Source organism: Sciurus vulgaris, assembly GCF_902686455.1.
Source record: "Sciurus vulgaris genome assembly, chromosome: 18".
NCBI classification, from domain to species: domain Eukaryota; kingdom Metazoa; phylum Chordata; class Mammalia; order Rodentia; family Sciuridae; genus Sciurus; species Sciurus vulgaris.
The window spans coordinates 32914025-32934791 of NC_136479.1; the positions used below are offsets into that span (position 1 = coordinate 32914025).

Here is a 20767-nt window from a genome sequence, read left to right on the forward strand (position 1 = left end):
CCTCAAGGGGGAGGAAAAGGGGTCAGGGACTCCGCGGACCAATCGTGATCCGGAGAAGCGTCGGAGGCGGCTAATCAGAACCCGCCCGGGGGGTGGAGCCTCCGGCGCAGGAGCCAGGCGAGAGGTGGGAGGGGGTGAGAATGGAGCGCTCGCCAACGGCCGACGCTCCGGGCCGGCCCACGCCGCGTAGCCGCATCCAATCACAATGCTCAGAATTGGAGATGGAGCCAATCAGGTCCTACCAGGAGGCGGGGACACCGGTGCTCAACTAGAAGGGATAGAGACTGAGAGACCGCAAGCCGGAGACGCTTGGTCCTCTTCTACCGAAGACCAATCGCAAGCAGATACAGACGAGTGACTGTCAAGAAGGCCAATTAGCGCCTCCGGAGGGAACCTGGCCCGGCCTCTTTGAGGGACGGCTCTACCTACCAATAGCATGGGCGAGAAGGCGGTCCCTACGCTAAGGAGGAGGCGGGTGAGCTAGAACTTTGAGACTGAGGTAAAGAAAGTGAGCGCCGCGCGCTGGGCCGGATGGGAGCGCAGTGCAGGGGCAGGATAGCGTATGCAAGCAAGCTGGACGTGTTAGGAAGCTAGCCGGCGTCGAGGGCGTGAGAGAGGCCGACTGGAGCCTGAGGCCGGCGCGCAGGGGTTGGTCATCGCAGCTGTAGAGGCCGCAGGGCCATTTCCGGCTGCGGTGTCTGAGGACTCCCCCTGGATGCCCGGGCAGAGGGCAGCGGCTTCCCCGAGCCTCTTAGACGCCCAGCTCATGGAGAGGGAATGGCCTGACCTGCCCTCTTCACTAGAGGAGCTCCCCTGGGCAGGAATGGTGACTACCCGACCTGAGGATTTTAGAGGCTAGAAGTGACCTCATGGTGTAGAACAAGACCTTCGTTTTACTGATGAGGAAACCGAAGCAGAGAGAAGTTGATGAGTTAGCAAGAGCAAACAGCAGGACCCTGACTGCTGGCACCAGAAGCCAGGTCTCAGTCCTCTACGTGGGGCCCTTCCTCACTTCCTCTGCTTCTAGAGTGGACATTGTCTATTTGAAATCTCTTGTTTACCTCTTGGAGTGAAATGAAGTGGAGAAAGGGAGCCAAATGCCAAAGGCAGCAGCAAGTGCTTCTGCTGTCCCCTTGAAAAATTATAACATCCTTTACAGCCACTTAAGACCTTAATAGAGTCCCCTTCGTATGCTGCTGGTTGCCCGACCACCATTAGCTGAAGTTGCTTTCTCCTAAGTTTCATCTCATGTTGATATGCCTAAACATTTGTTAAACGGTTAAGATTCCTTCTTGGGTGTCCCAAAGGAGCAGCTTGCTAGTTACCATAAATAAGGAAGTTGGAGTGGGTGGTGAACAGTCTGTTGGTTAGCTAGTCAACGAGTGGATCTATAATCCTCTGTGGTGCAGACTGGTTGTCTAACAGGTCTGAGTCCCTGGAAGAGCCAGCTACTCTTTGGATTTATTGTTTAGACCTGCCCCTGTATCTGGTCAGATACAACCTCAGCTCCTGTTATTTCTCCTGAATGTCTCCCCCCACAGAAGAAGCTAAGAGCCTAGTCTCTGGAAGATGATCTAAGCTTTAAGAGCAAATCCATCTGTATTTCCCATGTTAATAGCCTGTCCCTTTGTACATGCAGTGATGTTATTGGTCCTCAAGAAAGCAATCTGCTTTTGAATGTGTTTTCTTGAGATTGTAGAGTTTGTGCCTAATTGTTCCCATGTTCATCTGGTACGTGCCTTTGTGAGCAAAGTAGTCAGAGCAGCGTCCCCTTTCCTCCACACCTATAAAACTGAGTTTATACTTTTTTCTTTTTTTTTCCTTTTCTGAGTTTATACTCTTAAACTACAGTCCCTGGAGGCCCCAGCCTGCTGAGATGTGAAGGATTCACCAGTGTTTCTCTACAGAGATAGTACCGAAAGGGTGTCAAGTGGGAAAATCTCCTACTATTCCCTGAAAGTCAAGGCCTCATCTACCAGTAGTTCACACTTTATTTCTATAGTAAAATGCATCTCCCATGAGCAGTTCAGTAGCTAGAGCTGAGCTGGAACCCAGGAGCGAGGTCTCCAACCAGGTTTAGGAAAATAGGTCACAGTGGCTGGACAGTGAGGTCACAGAGAGGTTTGTTTGTCCTAGACTCCATGGGGGAGGGGCCTAGGAGGTAGAGGGGCCCCAGAGGTCCCCCAAGCCCAGGCAGGGGACATGGTGTGGGAAAGACAGCCAGGACAGGGGCCAGGGAGCTGAGTACGGGGGGCCAAGGGGCCCGGAGAGATGAGGGCAGGAGCAGGGAGGGGACAGGCAGGATGGTGAGGAGAAGCCGGAGACAAAAGCTGCAAAAATGGACCGGGCTGTGCGGACGGGAGGAGGGGCTCAGGGTGAGGGGGGTGGCAAAGCAAGGGAAGGGCAGGGAGATGATGGCAGCAAGAGATCTGGGGATGGGTTATGTTAAGGAACAAGGCAGACAGGGAGGGTTGGCCCATGGAACCTGAGAGAGATGGGAGGATTTGACAGTACAGAGCAAGACAGGTCAAGAGCAGTGAGCAAAGAGGTGGGACTCTCACAGGACCCCCACACTCCCCCTTTCACTCTGCAGGTGAAGCGGAGCTGTCCTTCCTGTGGCCCAGAGCCTGGGGGCCAAGAGAAGAAGGGAAGAGGAAACCCTATTTCTGTTCAATTGTTTCCCCCAGAGCTGGTGAGTCTTTGGAGCTGAAGGACTGAGAATGCAGGACTGGGGGCCAGACCACTGAGGGGCTCCCAATGACCTCCACTTCCCTCCTCCTGCCTCCAGGTGGAGCATATCATCTCATTCCTCCCAGTAAGAGATGTCATCGCCCTAGGTCAGACCTGCCACTACTTCCACGAAGTGTGCGATGCTGAGGGCGTGTGGAGACGCATCTGCCGCAGACTCAGTCCACGCCTTCGAGAGCAGGGTTCTGGGGTCCGGCCCTGGAAGAGAGCTGCCATTCTTAACTGTACACCTTCCCTAGCACCTGCCCTCTCCTTGCTTCTGTCCTTTCTTATTATGGGAACCCCTCTCCTCTGTAAAGTTACCTGCTGACCTCTGCACTCCCTGTCAATCTCCCAGCCCTTTTCTCTGAAAGAAATTTGTCAGATTCAAACGTAGTCCACTAAGTGTCCTCCAAGGCTCTGGGGCCAAACTCGTATAGATGACATCCCCTGCTCCCACAGCCCCCATTAGCATCCCTGCCAAGTCTCCCTCCATATACCAGCTCTTCTAAATCTGTTCCCCAAACTTGGAGTTTTCCCTCCTTTTCTAAACCAGGGTTTCTGAACCTTGTCACCACTGACATTTTGGGTGAAGTAATTCTCCATTGTGGGGCTGTCCTGTGCATTGTGGGATATTTAGTGGCAGCTCTGGCCTCCACCCACTAGGTTCCAGTTGCACTTCCTCTAGTTGTAACAACTGGTATCTTCCAAGGGACAAAATCACCCCCAGCTTGAGAACCATACTGTAAACCTCTTCAACTCCAGGAAGCACCTATCCAGTTACTTCTTTCACACACAGGGGGATTAGGGGAGAAGACTTATCCAGAAAGCAGATCCACAGCTGGGGGTGAGGGAAGGTTACTGGCCTCCCTTGGTCATTCCTTTTCATTCCTCTTTCTGCCTCATTTCTATGGACTTGTTCTTATGTTCCCTTGATGACTTTGATGCAAGGTTGGACCAAAGAGGTGCTTACTTAAAAGCATGTGTCTGCCCCTGGGCTGAGGGTCTAATCTAAGCTTTTCAGGTCTCCTTTAGAAGGAGATCTGTTCCCCAATCCTGAGGATGAGGAAAAGCTAAATATTAAGGTGTCTGAGAAATCTAGTTTTCCCAAGTTCTGACCCATCCACCTTGTGTCAGTGCCACTCTTTAACTTTCTATCTCCTTCCCTTCTCCAGACACAAAGGGCCTGTATTTTCAGGCATTTGGTGGCCGCCGCCGATGTCTCAGCAAGAGCGTGGCCCCCCTTCTAGCCCATGGCTACCGTCGTTTCTTGCCCACCAAGGACCACGTCTTCATTCTCGACTATGTGGGGACCCTGTTCTTCCTCAAAAATGCACTGGTCTCCTCTACCCTTGGCCAGATCCAGTGGAAACGGGCCTGCCGCTATGTTGTGTTGTGTCGTGGAGCCAAGGACGTGAGTAGCTAAGAACCACGGCAGCTAAGAACCCGCCCCCTCCTCCAGGGCCCAGAGGTCCCAGTCCTAAGGTGTCCTTAGGACACCTATTTCTCGTACCAGGAACCTGAAAACAAGTCTTCATTTCCCAACCCTGAACGCAAGTACCTCTTCTCCCACCCCAGGATTTACTTGCTCCAGCCTCATCCCTTTCCTGGGCCCTAGATCCCAGGCACCCTTGTCTGTCTCCACAGTTTGCTTCAGACCCAAGATGTGATACAGTTTACCGTAAATACCTCTACGTCTTGGCCACTCGGGAGCAGCCAGGAGTGGTAGGCACAACCAGCAGCCGGGCCTGTGACTGTGTGGAGGTCTATCTGCAGTCCAGTGGGCAGCGGGTCTTCAAGATGACGTTCCACCACTCCATGAGCTTCAAACAGATTGTGCTGGTTGGTCAGGAGACCCAGCGGGCTCTTTTGCTCCTCACAGGTATGGCCTAAAGCGATGGTTTGTAAATGTTTCCTGCAGATTCTTCAGGACCTGCTGCAGGGAACAGGGATGAGGCCTCTCAGACAGGATCTACATGCCACCTGCTCTGGCTCTCAATCCAAACAACTCTGCTTTTATCTGACTCCCAGTCTAGAATTCTGCATTCTATTTTATATGAATAAAGGGCCCTGCTGCCAAAAAATAAGTCTGGAAACCAATGCTCTAGTGAATGCCTGATTTTTAAAATTCTAATCTCCACAGCCTCCATGCCAGGTACCTCACTTTATACCCCAAGCTTCCCTCACTTCCCAGGGTCCTTTCTGCTTGACCACACCCTCAAGTCTGAACTCCCAAGGACTCCTGAATGGCAGGAAGGGCCCTAAATCCCCAGACTTCATTCTTCCCAACACGGAATGAAATTAGACTCTGCCACATCTAACTCTTAGGTTTTCTCTCCGTTTCTCCTGCTGAAATACTTCCTGATTTATTTTTGCACTTGGTGCCTGGGGAACTTAAGGTCACTCTTCCCTTATTTTGTGTCTATCCTTTTTTGTCTACCCCCATTCTGGGGCAGTAAATGTGTCACCCTTAGGGTGTCTGTTGAGCATTAATATGGATATTGGTGAGTCCCCTCCCCATGTAATTGTATGACTACCCTCATTTCCCAGAGGAAGGAAAGATCTACTCTTTGGTAGTGAATGAGACCCAACTGGACCAGCCACGCTCCTACACAGTTCAGCTGGCCCTCAGGAAGGTGTCCCGTTGCCTGCCTCACCTGCGTGTGACCTGCATGGCTTCCAACCAGAGCAGTACCCTCTACATCACGGGTAAGAAGCATCTCACTTCCTCTAAGATCCCAGCCTTGTATAGCCCTTCCAAATACTGACACCCCTTACCCATATGCCAGCTCTGTGACATGAACCCCTTAGGGCATCCTAGTGAAAAGATACGTCTAGGTTCCCAGGCATCAGAGCTGATGTGTTTCTAGTGGGTGTGAGACTCCCCAGATCTTGCAGCTTTCATCCCAGGTGGGGTCTTATCCCTAGGAAACGGGTGCCCAAAGCTGCTGAGCTGAGGGCTCCCGACCCCCCAGACCAGGGGGGAGTGTATTTTGAGGTGCATACCCCAGGGGTGTATCGTGATCTCTTTGGGACCCTTCAAGCCTTTGACCCCTTGGACCAGCAGATGCCACTCGCTCTCTCACTGCCTGCCAAGGTAGGATCCTGGAGGATTGGGACAGACCAGAGGGGTGGGGCTTTAAGGATTGGAAGACACCAAGGGCCTGAAATATGAACAGACCCTTGAAAATGAAATAATTGATCAGAGAGGGACAGAGGGGACTTAGGGAGTGGGGTAACATAGAGGGCAAGGCCAAAAGAGACATCAGCTGGGGGATAGCAGGTTAGCAGTTGGAGCTCACAGTTCCTTTGGAGGGAGCCCAAAGCCCACCTGCTCTTTCTGTCTTACCTCCTAGATCTTATTCTGTGCTCTTGGCTACAATCACCTTGGCCTGGTGGATGAATTTGGCCGAATCTTTATGCAGGGAAATAACAGATATGGGCAATTGGGAACAGGGGACAAAATGGACCGAGGGGAACCCACTCAGGTAAGATTGTTCCCCAGCAATTCTCATCCCGACCCTCTTCCTCCAATTCCCTGACCCCCTGCATCTATCCACTTTTCCAATTCCCACAGAATTCCCTTTCTCCTCCCCAGGAAAGTTAAGCCAATCTTGGGTAATGCCTGTGATATTGTTGCATAAGCTTAACCAGGGTTGGCGCTAGAATGTCCCTTCTGTTTGGTGCATACTGTCACTGTAATGGGAATTTTCACTGTAACAAAGGTGTGGGCTGGGGGACCTGGGTGGGCTAGAGTAACTAGAAGAAGTGAGATGGGAGCAGTCTCTTGTGGGTTAGATAGGATTCAGGTTGGCAAAGGGGAAGGTGCTTTTTGTGAGGATGAGGAAGGGATGAAGCCTACACATACCTGGGACAGTTGAAAGACTGGCCTGATTAAAGGAGGGTGTGCTGAAAATTAGTGAGATATGAGGTGGTATCACTGCAAGCCTGGCAGATGTGGGGAGGAATCCTTGTAGGTTTTAAAACAGAAGGTGGCCACCAAGGGGTGACCAAACAGGTCAGCTGACCATAGTGCAGAGGATATCCGGAGCAGGAAGCCTTCCAGGAGGCTGGAAAGGAACAGCAGTGCTTGAGACCAGGACCTGGGCTGGTACGTGGCAGTGAGAATGGAAAGAAATGGGAGGGCATAGGAGATGTTTTAGAAGAAAATGAACAGGGCCTTGAAACTGATTACTGCTTTGAGGAAAAAAGAATGTGAATTTAGCCTTTTTTCAGTGAAAGTAAAGCATTAAATTGGAAATGTCTAGTTGGCAATAAGATTCCACATTGAAACAAAGTTGAAATGACAAACGCAGGGACAGAAAAGCAAATGTGGGCAGTAATCACCATCGTAGGCAGGGAAATGAAGAAAAGGACAGGAGGCATGCCTCTCTAATGCCACATCCCAAAAGCCATGGAAGCAGAAAGTTTCTTTTTAAATGAAATATGGGAGAGGGTAGTAATGGTCACAGTGTGACAATACAGGAACGCATTCACTGATGTGGAAAAATGGTTATGCTATATTTTTAGGTAGAAAAAAAAAGTATGAATAGCTGGGTATGGTGACACACACCTGTAATCCCCATGAAGCTGAGGCAGGAGGATAACAAGTTCAAGGATAGCCTGGGCAATTCAATGAGACCCTGTCTCAAAAAGGGCCAGGGATATAGCTCAATGGTAAAGCACTTATCTAGCATGTGTAGGCCTGGGGTTCAATCCCCAGTGCCACAAAAAATATAAAATAAAACCTTTGTGATATTGATTACATACAATATACAATTCTATTCTTGTTCAAAAATATGTCATTTATGTGTTTGTTCAGCCCACAGTGAAGAATATCCAGCAGATGCTAATAGTTGGCAGTGGGATTTCCAGTGATTTAAAAGTTCTTACTTGCCAATACATTGTCATTTTCCTTTAGTGACCCTAATTACTTACTTGTGTCTTTGGAATTAAATTTCTAACAGTCTCAGGAGAATGAGCATATAGATGTCCAGGGATTTAGCACCTGGGAAGCTAAGTGCCTTTATTTATTTATTTGTTTGTTTATTTATTTATTTTTATTGCGGTGCTGGGGATTGAACCCAGGGTCTTGTACTTGCAAGGCAAGCACTCTACCAACTGAGCTATCTCCCCAGCCCTGCTAAGTTCCTTTAGAAAGAGCTTGTCAGTAGTGTCATAGGGAAAGAAGCCAGATCAAAAGGAGGTTCAAGAAAGACTAGCCGAAAGACTAGCCGTGGTAAGAAACAGGAATGGTCAACCTCAGACTGGTCATATAGCCAATTCTGCATCATAGAGATAGAATGCAACAGAAATCAGGTGATCTTTTTTCAAAATAGTGTGGCCATTTTGGAAGATAATGATGGGACAAATCATTATCATGGGGAGGAGGGATAGTAGAAGAAATATGTCCATGGGGCTAAGATGGAATTGCACAGGGAGGAAGAGGAGGCTTCAACTCTTGGAAGGCTAGTCCCCCCCTTAGGCTGGAAGGCTGGACCCTGAAAATGAGGGACTAGAGCAGATAGCAGGCACTAGCTTCAGGCAAGAGCTTATTTTCTGGGGAGCAAAAATGAGGTTCCCACAGAAGTGCCAGACACCCCATATAGTTAGATTGTTAGAGGCTGCAGGGGTAACAAGAGGGGACAGATTACTGCTATTCTGCATTTGGCAGTGCAGACCTCTTCAGGGGGAGGAGAGCAGACTCCCATTTCTTCCCTCCCTTAATTATATTCAACCCTAAGCCTCCCAGTTAACCTTCTCTGATCTGGGCTCCCCAGCCCCCTGATGTTCCCCTGTCAAGGACCCTGGCCATGTGTCTTCAGGTACATTATCTGCAATGCCCCATTGCCCTGTGGTGCGGCCTCAACCATTCCCTGGTGCTGAGCCAGGGCTCCGACTTCAGCAAGGAACTTCTGGGCTGTGGCTGTGGGGCTGGAGGCCGCCTGCCCGGCTGGCCTAAGGGGAGTGCCTCCTTCGTCAAGCTCCACGTCAAGGTCAGAGCAGAGTGAGGCAACGGGCAACAGGGAGGGCAAGAGCAATAGAGCCAGGTAGCCCATAGGACTATAGCTGGGACTCCCACAGGGACTCAGTGGTCTCCTTTCCCCAGCACCATCCACCTCCCTCTCCAGACACTACATGGCTCTTTCCCCTAGCAGATCCTGCTGGCCTTGTCCAACCTTGCATACCTTGGCAGGTAGCCCGCTATGGCTCACTTACTGGCTCAGGGCTGGTCTGAGAGGGCAAATATAACAGCAGCTTTCTGGGAGCCCCAGCAGCATAAGCCATGCCCCATCTTTCCTCCTAGGTTCCTTTGTGTGCCTGTTCCCTCTGTTCCACCAGAGAGTGCCTCTACATGCTGTCTAGCCATGACATTGAGCACTACCCTGCTTATCGGGACCTGCCAGCCAGCAGGGTGGTGGGGAGCCCTGAACCCAGCCTGGGGACTGGAGCCCCCCAGGACCCTGGGGGGGCAGCCCGGGCCTGTGAGGAGTACCTCAGCCAGATCCACAGTTGCCCCACATTACAGGACCGCATGGAGAAAATGAAGGAGATCGTGGGCTGGATGCCCTTGATGGCCGCACAGAAGGATTTCTTCTGGGAGGCCCTAGACATGCTGCAGAGGGCTGCTGGCAGTGTTGGCCCAGGCCCATCAACCCCTGAGAGCTGATTCCCCCTCTCCTAACCTCACCCCTGGAGGGAGTCCAGCCTGGGCCAGGGGCTAAGGAGAGATGGAGTGGTGGCAATGAACACTGTGTGTGCATGTGGGGATGGGTCATGGGGTGGGAACTGCCCAACATGGCAGGGTAGGGCAGGGAACTCTTTTATAAAATGTTCAGGGGGCTGCCCAGGAGGGGCCTCCAATCTGACTATCATGGACAAGAGATTTGATGGACAAATAGAATAAAAGACTGAAGCGAGGCCCCGTTTGGAACCCTGGAGCCTGGGGAGATTGGGCAGAGGAGGGGGACAGTGCCCACCCAGTGATCATCAAAGGAGAACAGGAGCAGCTTAAGCTCTGTTGCTTGAGAGCTGATGGCACCTGAGTCCTCCGGCTTACTTTCCCCTTCCCACTTTCAAGACCTCACCAGGTCTTTTTTGACTTTGAAGCCCCGGCCCTGCCTTCTGGAACAACTCCGTCAGCATACGCTACTTGGTTCCTGGGTTTGGATCCTCTGTGTACAGGTGTTATCTCCATCCTGAGGGACCACTTCCTTCTGACTCCAGAAAGCCCCCTACCCATGGCCCTAGTTCCAAGGATGTCAACCCCCTTTTCTCTTCCTCCTGCCTGGTCTCCTGTGTCCTTTCTGTGCCTTTCTGCTCTTTCAGACACTCTATGCTCTCCTCTTTGGAAGAGACAGTGAGTGTACAAATTCCTCCTCCCTGGCCTGGTCTGGCCCAGGGAGAGAGGGAAGGCCAAAGAAATGTGTGGTAGAAAGCAAGCTAGGGCAGGGGCTGGCCAAGAGGCTAGAGAAATGATGTGGGTGGAAGACACAGGAAGAACTCTGGATGCTGAGGAAGCAGGGTGTGTGGTGGGCTAGGATCGGCTAGTGTCCCTAGAAAAGTCCAGAGCTGTGCTCATAAGGTGCTAGGACATGGGTCTGTGGGGTTCCAGATGACATTACTTTATGCCTGGATGATGCTCCCTCTGCCCCTCATTGCTCCACCTCCTCCTTAGGTCATGATGTGTACTAGATCTAAGAGGCCCCAGGACTCACCACTGTCCCAGCTGTCTCCCTGTCCCGCCTTCCTGCCGCCCGCCCTGCTGGCCAGTCCCCACGCCCACACACCCTGCGCTGCCTCATCTGGCACTGTTTATCCTGCTGCTGCTGCTGCTGCTGTTGCTGCTTCTGCTGCTGCTGAACTCAGCTGCTGCCTCCGGCTGAGGACCCCAGCTCACTTCCCCCTGCCATGCTGTCCGCTGCCCCAGCCTCCCTTCTGGGGCCCCTCCTTACGGCCTGGGCCCTGCTGCCCCTCTTGCCTCTTGCTCAGGGCCAGACCCCCAACTATACCAGGTAGGTCTCTGCATCTTCCACATGGCTTGACTGAGCTTCAAAACCCTGACTCCTCTAGGGGTCCGGAGGCACGGTAATGCCTGTGGGTCTTGCGGGGGGTTCTGCTAACAGCCCCTCAGGTTTCCCACCACTACCACCCCACACCTAAGTCCTCCCCCTCTGCTGCAGGACCAGTCTTCCACTCCTTCACCTTCCTAAGTCTCCCCTCCAGCCAGATCCATGGCCCCCCATGAAGCTTGAAGGCAGAGCCAAGACCATGGACTTGCCTGGTAGCTGACATCTGGATTCCAGGAAGGAATCAGATTGTGGGGGGCCAAGGGGGCAACGAGCAGAGGCTGGGTGTCAGATACTTGTAGTCAGCTGGAGCAGGAGCAGGGCAAAGGTGGGAGTGCAGGGAGCCTGGTCTCCAGGTCCAACTGGAGGCCCTTGCTGCTGCTGCTCGGCAACTCCCCGCCCCCTCCCCCTACAGCCTCGTGGCTTGTCCACATCTGGAAGTAGTTAGGCGGCTCCTGTCCCGGACTGCCAGGCAGGGTGAGGGGGGAGTAGTGAGGAAGGGAGGCTGAGGAGGATTCCGGGAATTCCTGTTGGGGTGGGGGTGGGGCCTCTGGGGGGTTGGAGGGATGGTCCAGTTGCTGTTCCCACTTTTTTCTCACATCTGCAGGAATCGGGAATTGGGAGTCAGCCTGCTGAGGCTTTCTCAGGGTCCCTCTGGCCTCCCTCATCACCCACATCCCATCATTAACCCATGCCTCTCTCAACTACTTCCCACTCCTGACACCTCTTCTGTTCTCCAGACCTGTGTTCCTGTGTGGAGGGGACGTGACTGGAGAGTCAGGTTACGTGGCAAGTGAGGGCTTCCCCAACCTCTACCCCCCCAATAAGGAGTGCATCTGGACAATAACGGTGAGAAAGCCCATCTGGTCATTGTCCCCTTATCAAAGTCTCCCAGGCAAGGAGCGCCCACTGCAAAGCACCACCTTGCAAGCTCTCTCTGCCCACTGAGGGCATCAGTCCTTATGATGATAAGTGCCCTGCACTTTTTTCCCCCTAGTTGTAGATGGACAGCATGCCTTTTTTTTTTTTTTTTTTTTTTTAATGTGGCATTAAGGATCAAACCCAGTCTTACACGTGCTAGCCAAGCGCTCTGCCACTGAGCTACAGCCTCAGCCCCTGCACTTTATTAATCTGACCAGAATCCTGATTCCCTCCCCACTTCCTTTCTGCCCTCACTGCTATCTCCAGAGACCACAGTCTGTGCAGCGCTCAAATCCTCTGCTCTCTACCTGAATGCGGTCCCTTTCTAGCTCAGGTCATTTCTGTAGGAAATGCTTGTGGAAGGGGAGACGCTCTCTCTGGGTTGTGTGTAGTCTGACTCTGGGTCCCCTGCCCCTGTCCCCATCATCAGGTTCCTGAGGGCCAGACTGTCTCTCTCTCCTTCCGAGTCTTCGACTTGGAGCTGCACCCCTCCTGCCGTTATGATGCTCTGGAGGTCTTTGCTGGATCTGGAACCTCAGGCCAGCGGCTTGGACGCTTCTGCGGGACCTTCAGGCCAGCACCCATTGTTGCCCCCGGCAACCAGGTCACCCTGAGGATGACAGCCGACGAGGGCACAGGAGGACGAGGCTTCCTGCTCTGGTACAGCGGGCGGGCCACCTCTGGCACCGGTGAGCGTCCCTCACCTCCGCCTTCCACTCCCGGCCCCGCCCCGGTGCAGGTCCCGCCCCTTCCCTAACCTCAACCCCCAGAGAACCCAGGGCCTTGAGCCTAGGGCTACCAATACTCCCTTGCCCTTTCTCCTCACTAACCGCCCCTTCAGTCCCTCCTCCCGGTCTTTTCTCCCCCTCCCGCCCCCACCCACCCCTCTTCCAGGCCCCCCCCCAGGCGCGAGGCGGAAATGGGTCATGGACCCGCGGGTGGAATGGGCGGCCTGGGGTTACTGGGACGGTGAGTAACTGCCCGCCCCCGTCTGCAATCGGGTTCCTTCAGACGGGCGCGAGGAGGCATCCAGAGCTTGGGGACTAGGCTCCCCCTGACCTGGAGTCCCCTACACCCAGCCCTGGGCTCCCGATTGCGGTCCCATCACCCCCTCCTGGCAGCAGAAATCTCCCTGGAAATGTTTCAGGCAGGGACCTCCCCGAAGAGGCCAAGTGGAGGGCACCCTCACAGCGTGGGGGCTCTCCAGCCTGCAGAGGGGACTCTTCTGCCGGGTCGGGGAGATGGGATCTCCCAGGGGAAGAGGCGCGGTGTGGCAGTGGGTAGGGGAGGGGCAAGAAGGGAGCACATCCAGCCAGTTTCTCCTCCCCACCCAGGGCCCTGTGGCCCAATACTGTCGCGCTCCTCGCTCCTCCAGGGCCCCCTCTGCTAACCTGCCCCTCTCTCCTGCCCTGCTTCTCCTCCACTCATTCTGAGACCCAGACATCCGAGCCGGACTCCCAGCCTAGAGCTTTCCTGGAGCTGACTGAGGGTTTCCACTGCCCCCCACCCCTGCCCCTCTCTCCCCTCCCCAGAGCACCAGTTTTGTGGGGGGCGGCTGGAGAAGGCACAGGGAACCCTGACCACGCCCAACTGGCCAGAGTCCGATTACCCCCCGGGCATCAGCTGTTCCTGGCACATCATCGCACCCCCAGACCAGGTACCTAACCCCAGTCCTGGCTGCTCACAGGGACCCAGGCAATATCCTCCAGGATGCATCCAGCAAAGATTTAACATCTTCTGTGTCTTGAGCCCCAAGCTGGGGACCAAAAACAGACCCAGATCCTGCTTGCATTCAAACAAAAGCTAAAATTACAACTGTGATGAGTCTTAGGAGAGTGAGGTACAAGGTGCTAACAAACTGCCTGGTGCAGTGTGGGTGGGAGTTTCCCTTGTGAGCCACAGGGATGGACCCCTGCAGGGTACCATGGGAGTGTGTGACCTTTCAAGCAGGAGTGGTGTGAATGTCTTCAGGCACAGGTCAGAGGGGTGCAGGAAGTGGAAGGGACTGCAGCAAGCATCTGGGAGGCGACGCTGGTGGGGGCAAGAGGTGCCAGCAGTAGTCCTGCAGTGCAGCTTTCTCTTTCACCAGGTGATCTCCCTGACCTTTGGGAAGTTTGACCTGGAGCCGGACACTTACTGCCGCTATGACTCGGTCAGCGTGTTCAATGGAGCAGTGAGCGATGATGCCAAGAGGCTGGGAAAGTTCTGCGGCGACACATCCCCGGGGTGAGGGTGCGGAACCTGGGTGGGCGGTGGCCAGGGCATCTTCACTTCACTGGGTGAGAGTCGCTTCTCTGGGTGAGTCCACTTGGCTTGGCCAGGGCTTTGAGGGTTGGGACTCAGCTGAGGGCATGGGATCTGAGCTTCTGGGCGCCAAACCAGTGCAGAACAAGTAGTGGACGAGGAGGAAGCTTGGTCTGGGGTCTGTAGACCCAGTGACAAGGAGACCAGTGGGGATTCTGTGAAGTCAGGAAACTGATGCAGACAACTGAGGAGCAGAGGTCAAAAGACCACCAGACTGGGAGGGAGAGGGGTGCACAGCCTACCCTAATGCCTCCTGAATTGACCCACTGCCTGCAGCCCCATCTCCTCCGAAGGTAATGAGCTTCTGGTCCAGTTCGTCTCGGATCTCAGCGTCACTGCCGATGGTTTCTCAGCCTCCTACAGGACTGTGCCACGGGGCACTGCTGAAAAGGGGCCAGCCCCAAGCCCTGGGAAGGACACCAAACCAGGTTCCCCACCCCTGGGCCCTGGCCCTAAATCTGGAGCTGGGCCCAAAATCAAGCCACCTATCAAGCCCAAACTCCAACCTGGGGAGAAGCCAGAGGCCTCACCTGAAGCCCAGGCAACTCCATTGAGCCCTGGTGAGTCTAGAAAAGGCAAAGAGGAGGATGTGGGCTGAAGAGAACTGTTTCAAAAAGTTCTTCCTTAGCTGACCTATAATGTACGTCTATAATCCCAGCTAATCCCAGGGACCAAGGAGGATGAGGCAGGAGGACTTGCAAGTTCCAGGCCAGCCTTGACAATTTAGTGAAACCCTGTCTCAAAAATAAAAAGGGCTGGGGATGTAGTGCCCCTGGGATCACTCCCCGTTACCAGCTTTGGGGTGGGGGAGTAACAAGTTCTTCCTTGGCTCGTTTATTCACCACTCGTTGTAGCCTCCTTCCTGCCAACTGGCTGATACTGGGTGCTGGGAACCACAGCTGGAGAGAGCTCTGAAGTGGTTCAAATCAGTGGTGCTGTTATGGGGAAAAGTGCTCCTTCCTACCTGCTGGGTAGGTCACCTTCCACAAACAATACCCCTCACTCCTAGATGTACCCAGTGTCCCTTGCCCAAAGCAGTGCCGGAGGACAGGCACATTGCAGAGCAACTTCTGTGCCAGTGATCTCGGTAAGAAGCTCCATTTCCCTGCTCTGCCCTTCTAGCTCCTCTAACTATAGTGCCCTTCTGGTTCCAGACCTGCCTGACCTCCCGTCTCCTCATCTCTCACCCCCATTCTCCCACAGTGGTGACTGCAACAGTGAAGTCCATGGTTCGGGGCCCAGGAGAGGGTCTCACTGTCACTGTCAGTCTCATTGGTGCTTATAAAACTGGAGGACTAGACCTGCCCTCTCCACCCACTGACACTCCCCTGAAGTTCTATGTGCCCTGCAGGCAGTGTCCCTTCATGAAGAAAGGTAACAGAGATGGGAGGTGGGGTTGGGGGGGATGGCACTGAGCCACATTAAAATGATAGGCATGGAATCTGAGAATATGCCTTGACAGGGTCTCAGAAATGTTGAGTTCTCAATTCCGTCCTTCCTCCTCCAGGACTCAGTTATCTGCTGATGGGCCAGGTGGAAGAAAACAGAGGTCCCATCCTTTCTTCAGAGAGCTTTGTGGTTCTCTACCGGCCCAACCAGGACCAGATTCTCACCAACCTAAGCAAGAGAAAGTGTTCCTCCCAACCTGGGCAAGCTGCAGAGTCTCAGGCCTAAGAGACAGGCCAGCTCCAGTCCCAGGCTCGAGGGCCCTCTTTCTTCTCCAATAAATGTTACTCAACTGAAGAAGGGCTGTATGTCAATTTCTATCGCTTAAGGGCTCACCTTTGAGATTTCATTCATTCATTCCACAAGTTTTTACTGTATAATCTTTTAAGAATGAACTAGGCATGCTGGGGATATGACTTAATGGTAGATGCCTGCCTAGCAAGTGCAAGGCCCTGGGGTTCAATCCCCAGCACAAAAAAAAAAAAAAAAAAAGAAAGAAAAAGAAAAAGAATGAGCCAGGCTTGGTGGCACAGGTCTTTAGTCCCAGCTCCTGGGGAGGCTGGGTTCAGAGGATCAAAAGTTAGAGGCCAACCTGGGTAACTCAGTGAAATCCTATCTCAAAATAAAAGGGCTGGGGATGTAGTTTAGTGGTAAAGTGCCCGAGTTTGCTCTCCAGCACTACAAAAATAAAAAAGGGCTGGGCATGTAACTCAGAGATAGAGCATCCCTGGGTTCAATCACAGGGTGGGGGTGGGGGTAGGAGTAACATTCCTTTGCTTAAAACTCTCCCCATGGTTCTCAGGATAAAATCCAAACTACTGCCCTGGATTCTAAGTTTCTTGGTACTCTACCTCCTCTCTCCCACCTCATCTCTTACCACTGTCTCCCCTGAGCCCTACTGTTCCTACTTATTTATTTTTCGGTACTGGGGAGCTATATCACTGGGCTCCATTCCCCAAGCCTTTTTATTTTTAGGCAGGGTCTCACTAAATTGCTGAGGTCAGCCTCGAATTTGCAATTGTCTCAGCCTCCCGAGTCACTGGGATTACAGGCTTGCACCACAGCGCCCCGCTTTCCTTGCCCACTTCTAATACACTTCTTCAGGCCTTTGCTGTACCCTTTTTCCAGAATTCTCTTCCATAGATATCTTAAAGTTCTCTTTTTAAGTCCAACGAGATTTCTGATCAAAGTTCATCCTAGTTTCTCATTCTTCATTTATTCATTCCAAATGGCAGAAACTGTTTTTAAAATGCTGAAGATACAAGAGAAAACAAAACAATTCCTAGCTCTAATAAGAACAGCATCCTATTGGAGAGGAGAGAAAATATGATGTCAAGTGGCACTGTAAGTGTTCAGAAGTATAAGGGGACAAAGGGGGTTTCTACAAAGGTGCTCCAGGAAGGCTTTCCCAGAAGATCAACTTAATTTTTCCTCCACTAATAACTGAGTGGTGTAGAGAGAAATTCTTTACCTGTGGAGCTGTGTCCTCGTCTGCAAAAAGGAGTTAACGATTCGATGGGATGACGTAAGCGGCAGGATTTGGCGAGACTTAATTCCCTGAGCAAATATAAGTGATTTCCCAGGGCAGTGCAGGAACGAGCCCCGGGAAGACACCTAGCGATCTGGGAGGTCTGAGTGCGGAGGAAGCAACAAAGCCCAGCACTCAGCCCCGCTCCGCCTCCCGGAGTCACTTCCGGGCTCGAGTTAGAATGAGAGACGCCCGTAAAATTCTTACGTCACCAGATCAATCCAATCCACTGCGCCAGGAGGGAAGTATCTGTGTGGCTTTTAACGGCACCAATCAGTGTAAAGTTAGGCGGAAATGAGGCCGTCCTGGCCAATGAGAGAGGTCGTACGGCGGAAGTGCGAAAAGGGACTCTCAGGAAGATGGCGCCCTTAGTCTGGCCACAGCTGATTGGCAGGTGCTTTGACCACAAGGTGATCATCACAGCACGAGCGGCCGTTCGGAGACGGAAGCTCGACGGGCTCCTGATGAGGTCAGGGAGGGATCGTAGATACAGGTGTCCCGGAGAGCCGGAGGTGTAAAGGGCAGTTCCTGATGTGGCCGCTGCGGCAGGAGGAGTCTGACCAGAGAGACTGGGCGGGAGCCCTGAAACGCCCGGAAGAGGCGGGGTCTGAAGCGGGGCGGGGATAAGAAGATCGCGGCCAGGTCCCTTAAGAGAAAGACCCGATTGGGAGCAAAGAGGGGCAGGGTTTGGTCAGGTGGGCGTGGCCGTCGAGGTGAAGCTTGGGGGCGAAATCTACAGGAACAGCGCCAGAACTGTGAACGGGAGGCTTGGGGGGCCCAGGCCTGTGTCTGTGACAGCTGCATCCCGCGGGCTTTCGAGCTGACAACGGCATCAGTCCAGGCCCTACCCAACGATCTAATCTTGTCCTCTTTTGTCCCTCGCGCCCCCCAGCCGTAGACTACAGGCCCTGCCCCCTGAGCTCTGCCCTCGGATGTCCGACCGCCAAGAGCCTGCATGCGCCGTGGGGCGCCCCAGGACCAGGAGCTGGTGGGTCCGGGGGCCCCTGGGCGGGGGTCCCGGGGTGCCCCTCCTCCCTCAGGATCCGTTGTCCCGGTCCTTGTCTTTCCCCCGGATCTAGTATTCAGGGCGGACCAGAGGAGTGGACCCAGGCAGCTGCTGACCCTCTATAACCCCACGGGAACCGCGCTTCGCTTCCGAGGTGAAGGAATGGGCATCTCGTGCTTGGGATCCAGGGGCTGGTGGCAGGACACTTAGGGGTTGTGTGGGCTGGAAGAGTCAGATGAGTAGGGCTGGATGCTCATCCTTGCGACTAGAAGAGTCATAAGTAGCCCTGGTTGCGATACAAGGCAGGCGGGACACTCGGTACACCAGGGCAAGACTCCTATGGGGTCTCTTTGTGTCTTTATCCCACAGTTCTGTGTACAGCACCTGCCAAATACACGGTTTTTGATGCAGAAGGATATGTGAAGCCTCAGTCCTGCATTGACATGTGAGTTGGGAGATGGGGAGGCCAGGGGTCGCTGCCACTTATTAGGTTTGAGACCTTGTTTTCTTTAAGCGATTTCCCCCACCTCCTTTGTCCCTAAGGGAAAGGCTCCTGGGGAGGACGCCTGGATTTACTTAAATTGGTGCTTCTCACTCACTTTCTCCCAATGGGCTTCTCTCCTGTCTTGGAGCTAGTGTGATTCGCCATGTGGCCCCCATTCCCAGCCACTATGACATCCAGGATCGCTTCCGCATTGAACTTTCTGAGGAGGGGACCGAGGGCAGAGTGGTGGGACGCAAAGACATCACCTCAGTTCTGCGGGCCCCAGCCTATCCCCTTGAACTTCAGGGACCGCCCCAGCCAACACCCAACCCAGAGCCTCCTTCCTGGACAGCACCACCCACGACCAGACACTTGCAGGAGAGTGAGTTGGGAGATGGGGATTCTTTGAATTCAGTCTAGTGGGAGGAACTAGCATTACTGTAGAAATGAGCTAAATCGAATGTGGAGAAGTCTCCTGGTTCAGTCTTTTTTTTTTTTTTTTTTTTTTTTTTTTGTGCTAGGAATTGAACCCAGGGCCTTATGCATGTTAGGCAAGCACTCTACCAATTGAGCTATATCCCCAGCCCCAGTCTTTTGCCTTTTGATGAAAACATTTCTAATTGAGATTTTATATCAAGGGGAAGAAAGACTTTATAATTTCCTTGTTTCTGGTTTCTGCTTTGAGGAAAGAGTTCTTCCTTAGCTCTGTCATACTTCCTGCCAGGTACCAGCTCAGTTCAGTTCAGTAGTAGACCTCCATGGAGTAATTCTGCTGTTCTCGTTGTCTGCTGGGTATGGAAAATAGCAAGAGGGCCCTTCCTGTCAAATGGGTGCACAGAAGACCATAATGAAGGCAGAGGGGAGAGAGGAACCAAAGGAGAGAGGGCTAGGGGACTGTCAGTGCTAATGAATCTTGTTTCCCAGACCCCCGCCAGCAACTGGCCACCAGCTCCTTCCTCCTCTTCTTGATGACGGGCATTGTCTCTGTGGCCTTCCTGCTGCTCCCACTCCAGGATGAACTTGGCAGCCAGCTGCCACAAGTCCTGCACGTCTCCCTGGGACAAAAGTTGGTAGCAGCCTACGTCTTAGGTGAGCACAGTAGTGGTATGACCCAGGCCCATTTCCAGAGAAAGCGGAGCAGGGGCCTGGTGAGGGCTGCTCCTGGGACCTGCTCTTTTCTTTCTCTACCTCCAGGCCTCCTCACCATGGTGTTCCTCCGGACCTGAGCTCCCCGCTCAACCCCACCCTCCCCTCTCCTCCCCAGGCAGGGACCTGAGGCAGCCACTGTGACGTGTATACCTTGCCTCAATCTTCTTCTTCCCACCTGTTCCCCAACTTCCACCAAGAAAAATACCCAGGGATTTGTACTCATTTTACAAGTTGAATAAAATGAATTTTTAAAATTAAAATGAGAAATATAGGGTACTTGCCCCTAGCTTTCCATCCTTCCTTGATGCCCAAACAGCCTCCTGTTCCTCCCACCCCCATTCCCAGGGAACCTAGGAACCTGGGTAGTGAAGAGGTCTAGTGAGGATTTAGAAGACCTGGGTTAATTCTGGTACTGTATCCAAAGAACCATGTGACCTTGAGCAAGTCATTTAGTTCTCAGAGCTTTGGTTTCTGTACCTCTAAAATTAGGGTATTGAGCAAGTTGTTTCTCTTGTGTGTAAGCATGTGGTGCTAAGAACTGAACCCAGGTCTTTGTGCATGTTAAGCATGTACTCTACCACCTTACCAAGTTGATTCTTTTCTTTTTTGGTACCGGGAATTGAACCCAGGGACACTTAACCACATCCCCAGCCCTTTTTTGTATTTTGTTTAGAGGCAGGATCTTGCTGAGTTGCTTAGGGCCTTGCTAAGTTGCTGAGGCTGGCTTTGAACTTTTGATCCTCCTGCCTCAGTCTCCCAATCCTCTGGAATTACAGGTGTGTGCCACCCCACCTAGCCCAAGTTAATTCTTAAGATACCCTTTAGGGTGGAGGTTTTGTACCACCAGCACCAAAAAAAAAAGAAATCTTTAGCCCTACATAGGATCCTGTCCTTTGAGCCAACCTGCCTAACCTAACCCAAAACAAACAGAAATGTCACCTAATCCTGCTTCATCCAAAACCCACATCTAACCAGAAGGATCTCTTACAATCCCCAGAATCTTTTTCTGCCTCTGTGACCTTTTTTACAGTTCTCTCCTTAAGACTTCAACTCCCACAAATAAGAAACACCAAGATCTCTGCCAAGATGGTGGGAAATGGCATTGCCTGAGATAACCTCACTCTAACCAGGCA

General features: G+C 52.8%; 3 protein-coding genes and 1 long non-coding RNA gene across 9 annotated transcripts; 3 read left to right on the forward strand and 1 right to left on the reverse strand.

Annotated features, from left to right (window-relative positions):
- The first annotated feature begins 7 nt into the window (after window positions 1-7).
- On the forward strand, window positions 8-10363 carry FBXO24 (F-box protein 24). Of its 4 annotated transcripts, none has more exons than XM_079121098.1 (10): window positions 8-475; window positions 2594-2692; window positions 2789-2972; window positions 3903-4141; window positions 4375-4609; window positions 5278-5436; window positions 5703-5824; window positions 6084-6215; window positions 8553-8723; window positions 9035-10363. In XM_079121098.1, exons 1-10 carry the CDS (start codon window positions 437-439, stop codon window positions 9395-9397), a joined length of 1743 nt encoding a protein of 580 aa, XP_078977224.1. In that variant the 5' UTR covers window positions 8-436; the 3' UTR covers window positions 9398-10363. The 4 variants fall into 4 exon arrangements, with proteins under 4 accessions (XP_078977224.1, XP_078977223.1, XP_078977225.1 ...); XM_079121097.1 differs by lacking the exon at window positions 8-475 and adding an exon at window positions 663-826; XM_079121100.1 differs by lacking the exon at window positions 8-475 and adding an exon at window positions 2144-2375.
- LOC306649800 lies at window positions 2847-17164 on the reverse strand. Its single transcript, XR_013760715.1, has 3 exons — window positions 16939-17164; window positions 4417-4663; window positions 2847-2946 (listed from the first exon to the last, which is right to left on the reverse strand). It is a non-coding gene; the product is annotated as an uncharacterized lncRNA (long non-coding RNA).
- Window positions 10507-16723, forward strand: PCOLCE (procollagen C-endopeptidase enhancer). Its single transcript, XM_079121101.1, has 9 exons — window positions 10507-10742; window positions 11537-11645; window positions 12148-12406; window positions 13250-13374; window positions 13807-13943; window positions 14298-14581; window positions 15031-15108; window positions 15225-15395; window positions 15529-16723. The coding sequence occupies exons 1-9, from the start codon at window positions 10639-10641 to the stop codon at window positions 15693-15695; spliced, it is 1434 nt and encodes a 477-aa protein (XP_078977227.1). The 5' UTR covers window positions 10507-10638; the 3' UTR covers window positions 15696-16723.
- A 145-nt stretch (window positions 17165-17309) lies between the features above and the next one.
- On the forward strand, window positions 17310-19910 carry MOSPD3 (motile sperm domain containing 3). 3 transcript variants are annotated; one of them, XM_079121104.1, is made up of 6 exons: window positions 17310-17405; window positions 17888-18155; window positions 18371-18446; window positions 18638-18867; window positions 19410-19574; window positions 19680-19910. In XM_079121104.1, the coding sequence occupies exons 2-6, from the start codon at window positions 17951-17953 to the stop codon at window positions 19709-19711; spliced, it is 708 nt and encodes a 235-aa protein (XP_078977230.1). In that variant the 5' UTR covers window positions 17310-17405; window positions 17888-17950; the 3' UTR covers window positions 19712-19910. The 3 variants fall into 3 exon arrangements, with proteins under 3 accessions (XP_078977230.1, XP_078977231.1, XP_078977229.1); XM_079121105.1 differs by having other exon boundaries at window positions 17352-17464; XM_079121103.1 differs by lacking the exon at window positions 17310-17405 and adding an exon at window positions 17517-17690.
- Window positions 19911-20767: the final 857 nt, after the last annotated feature.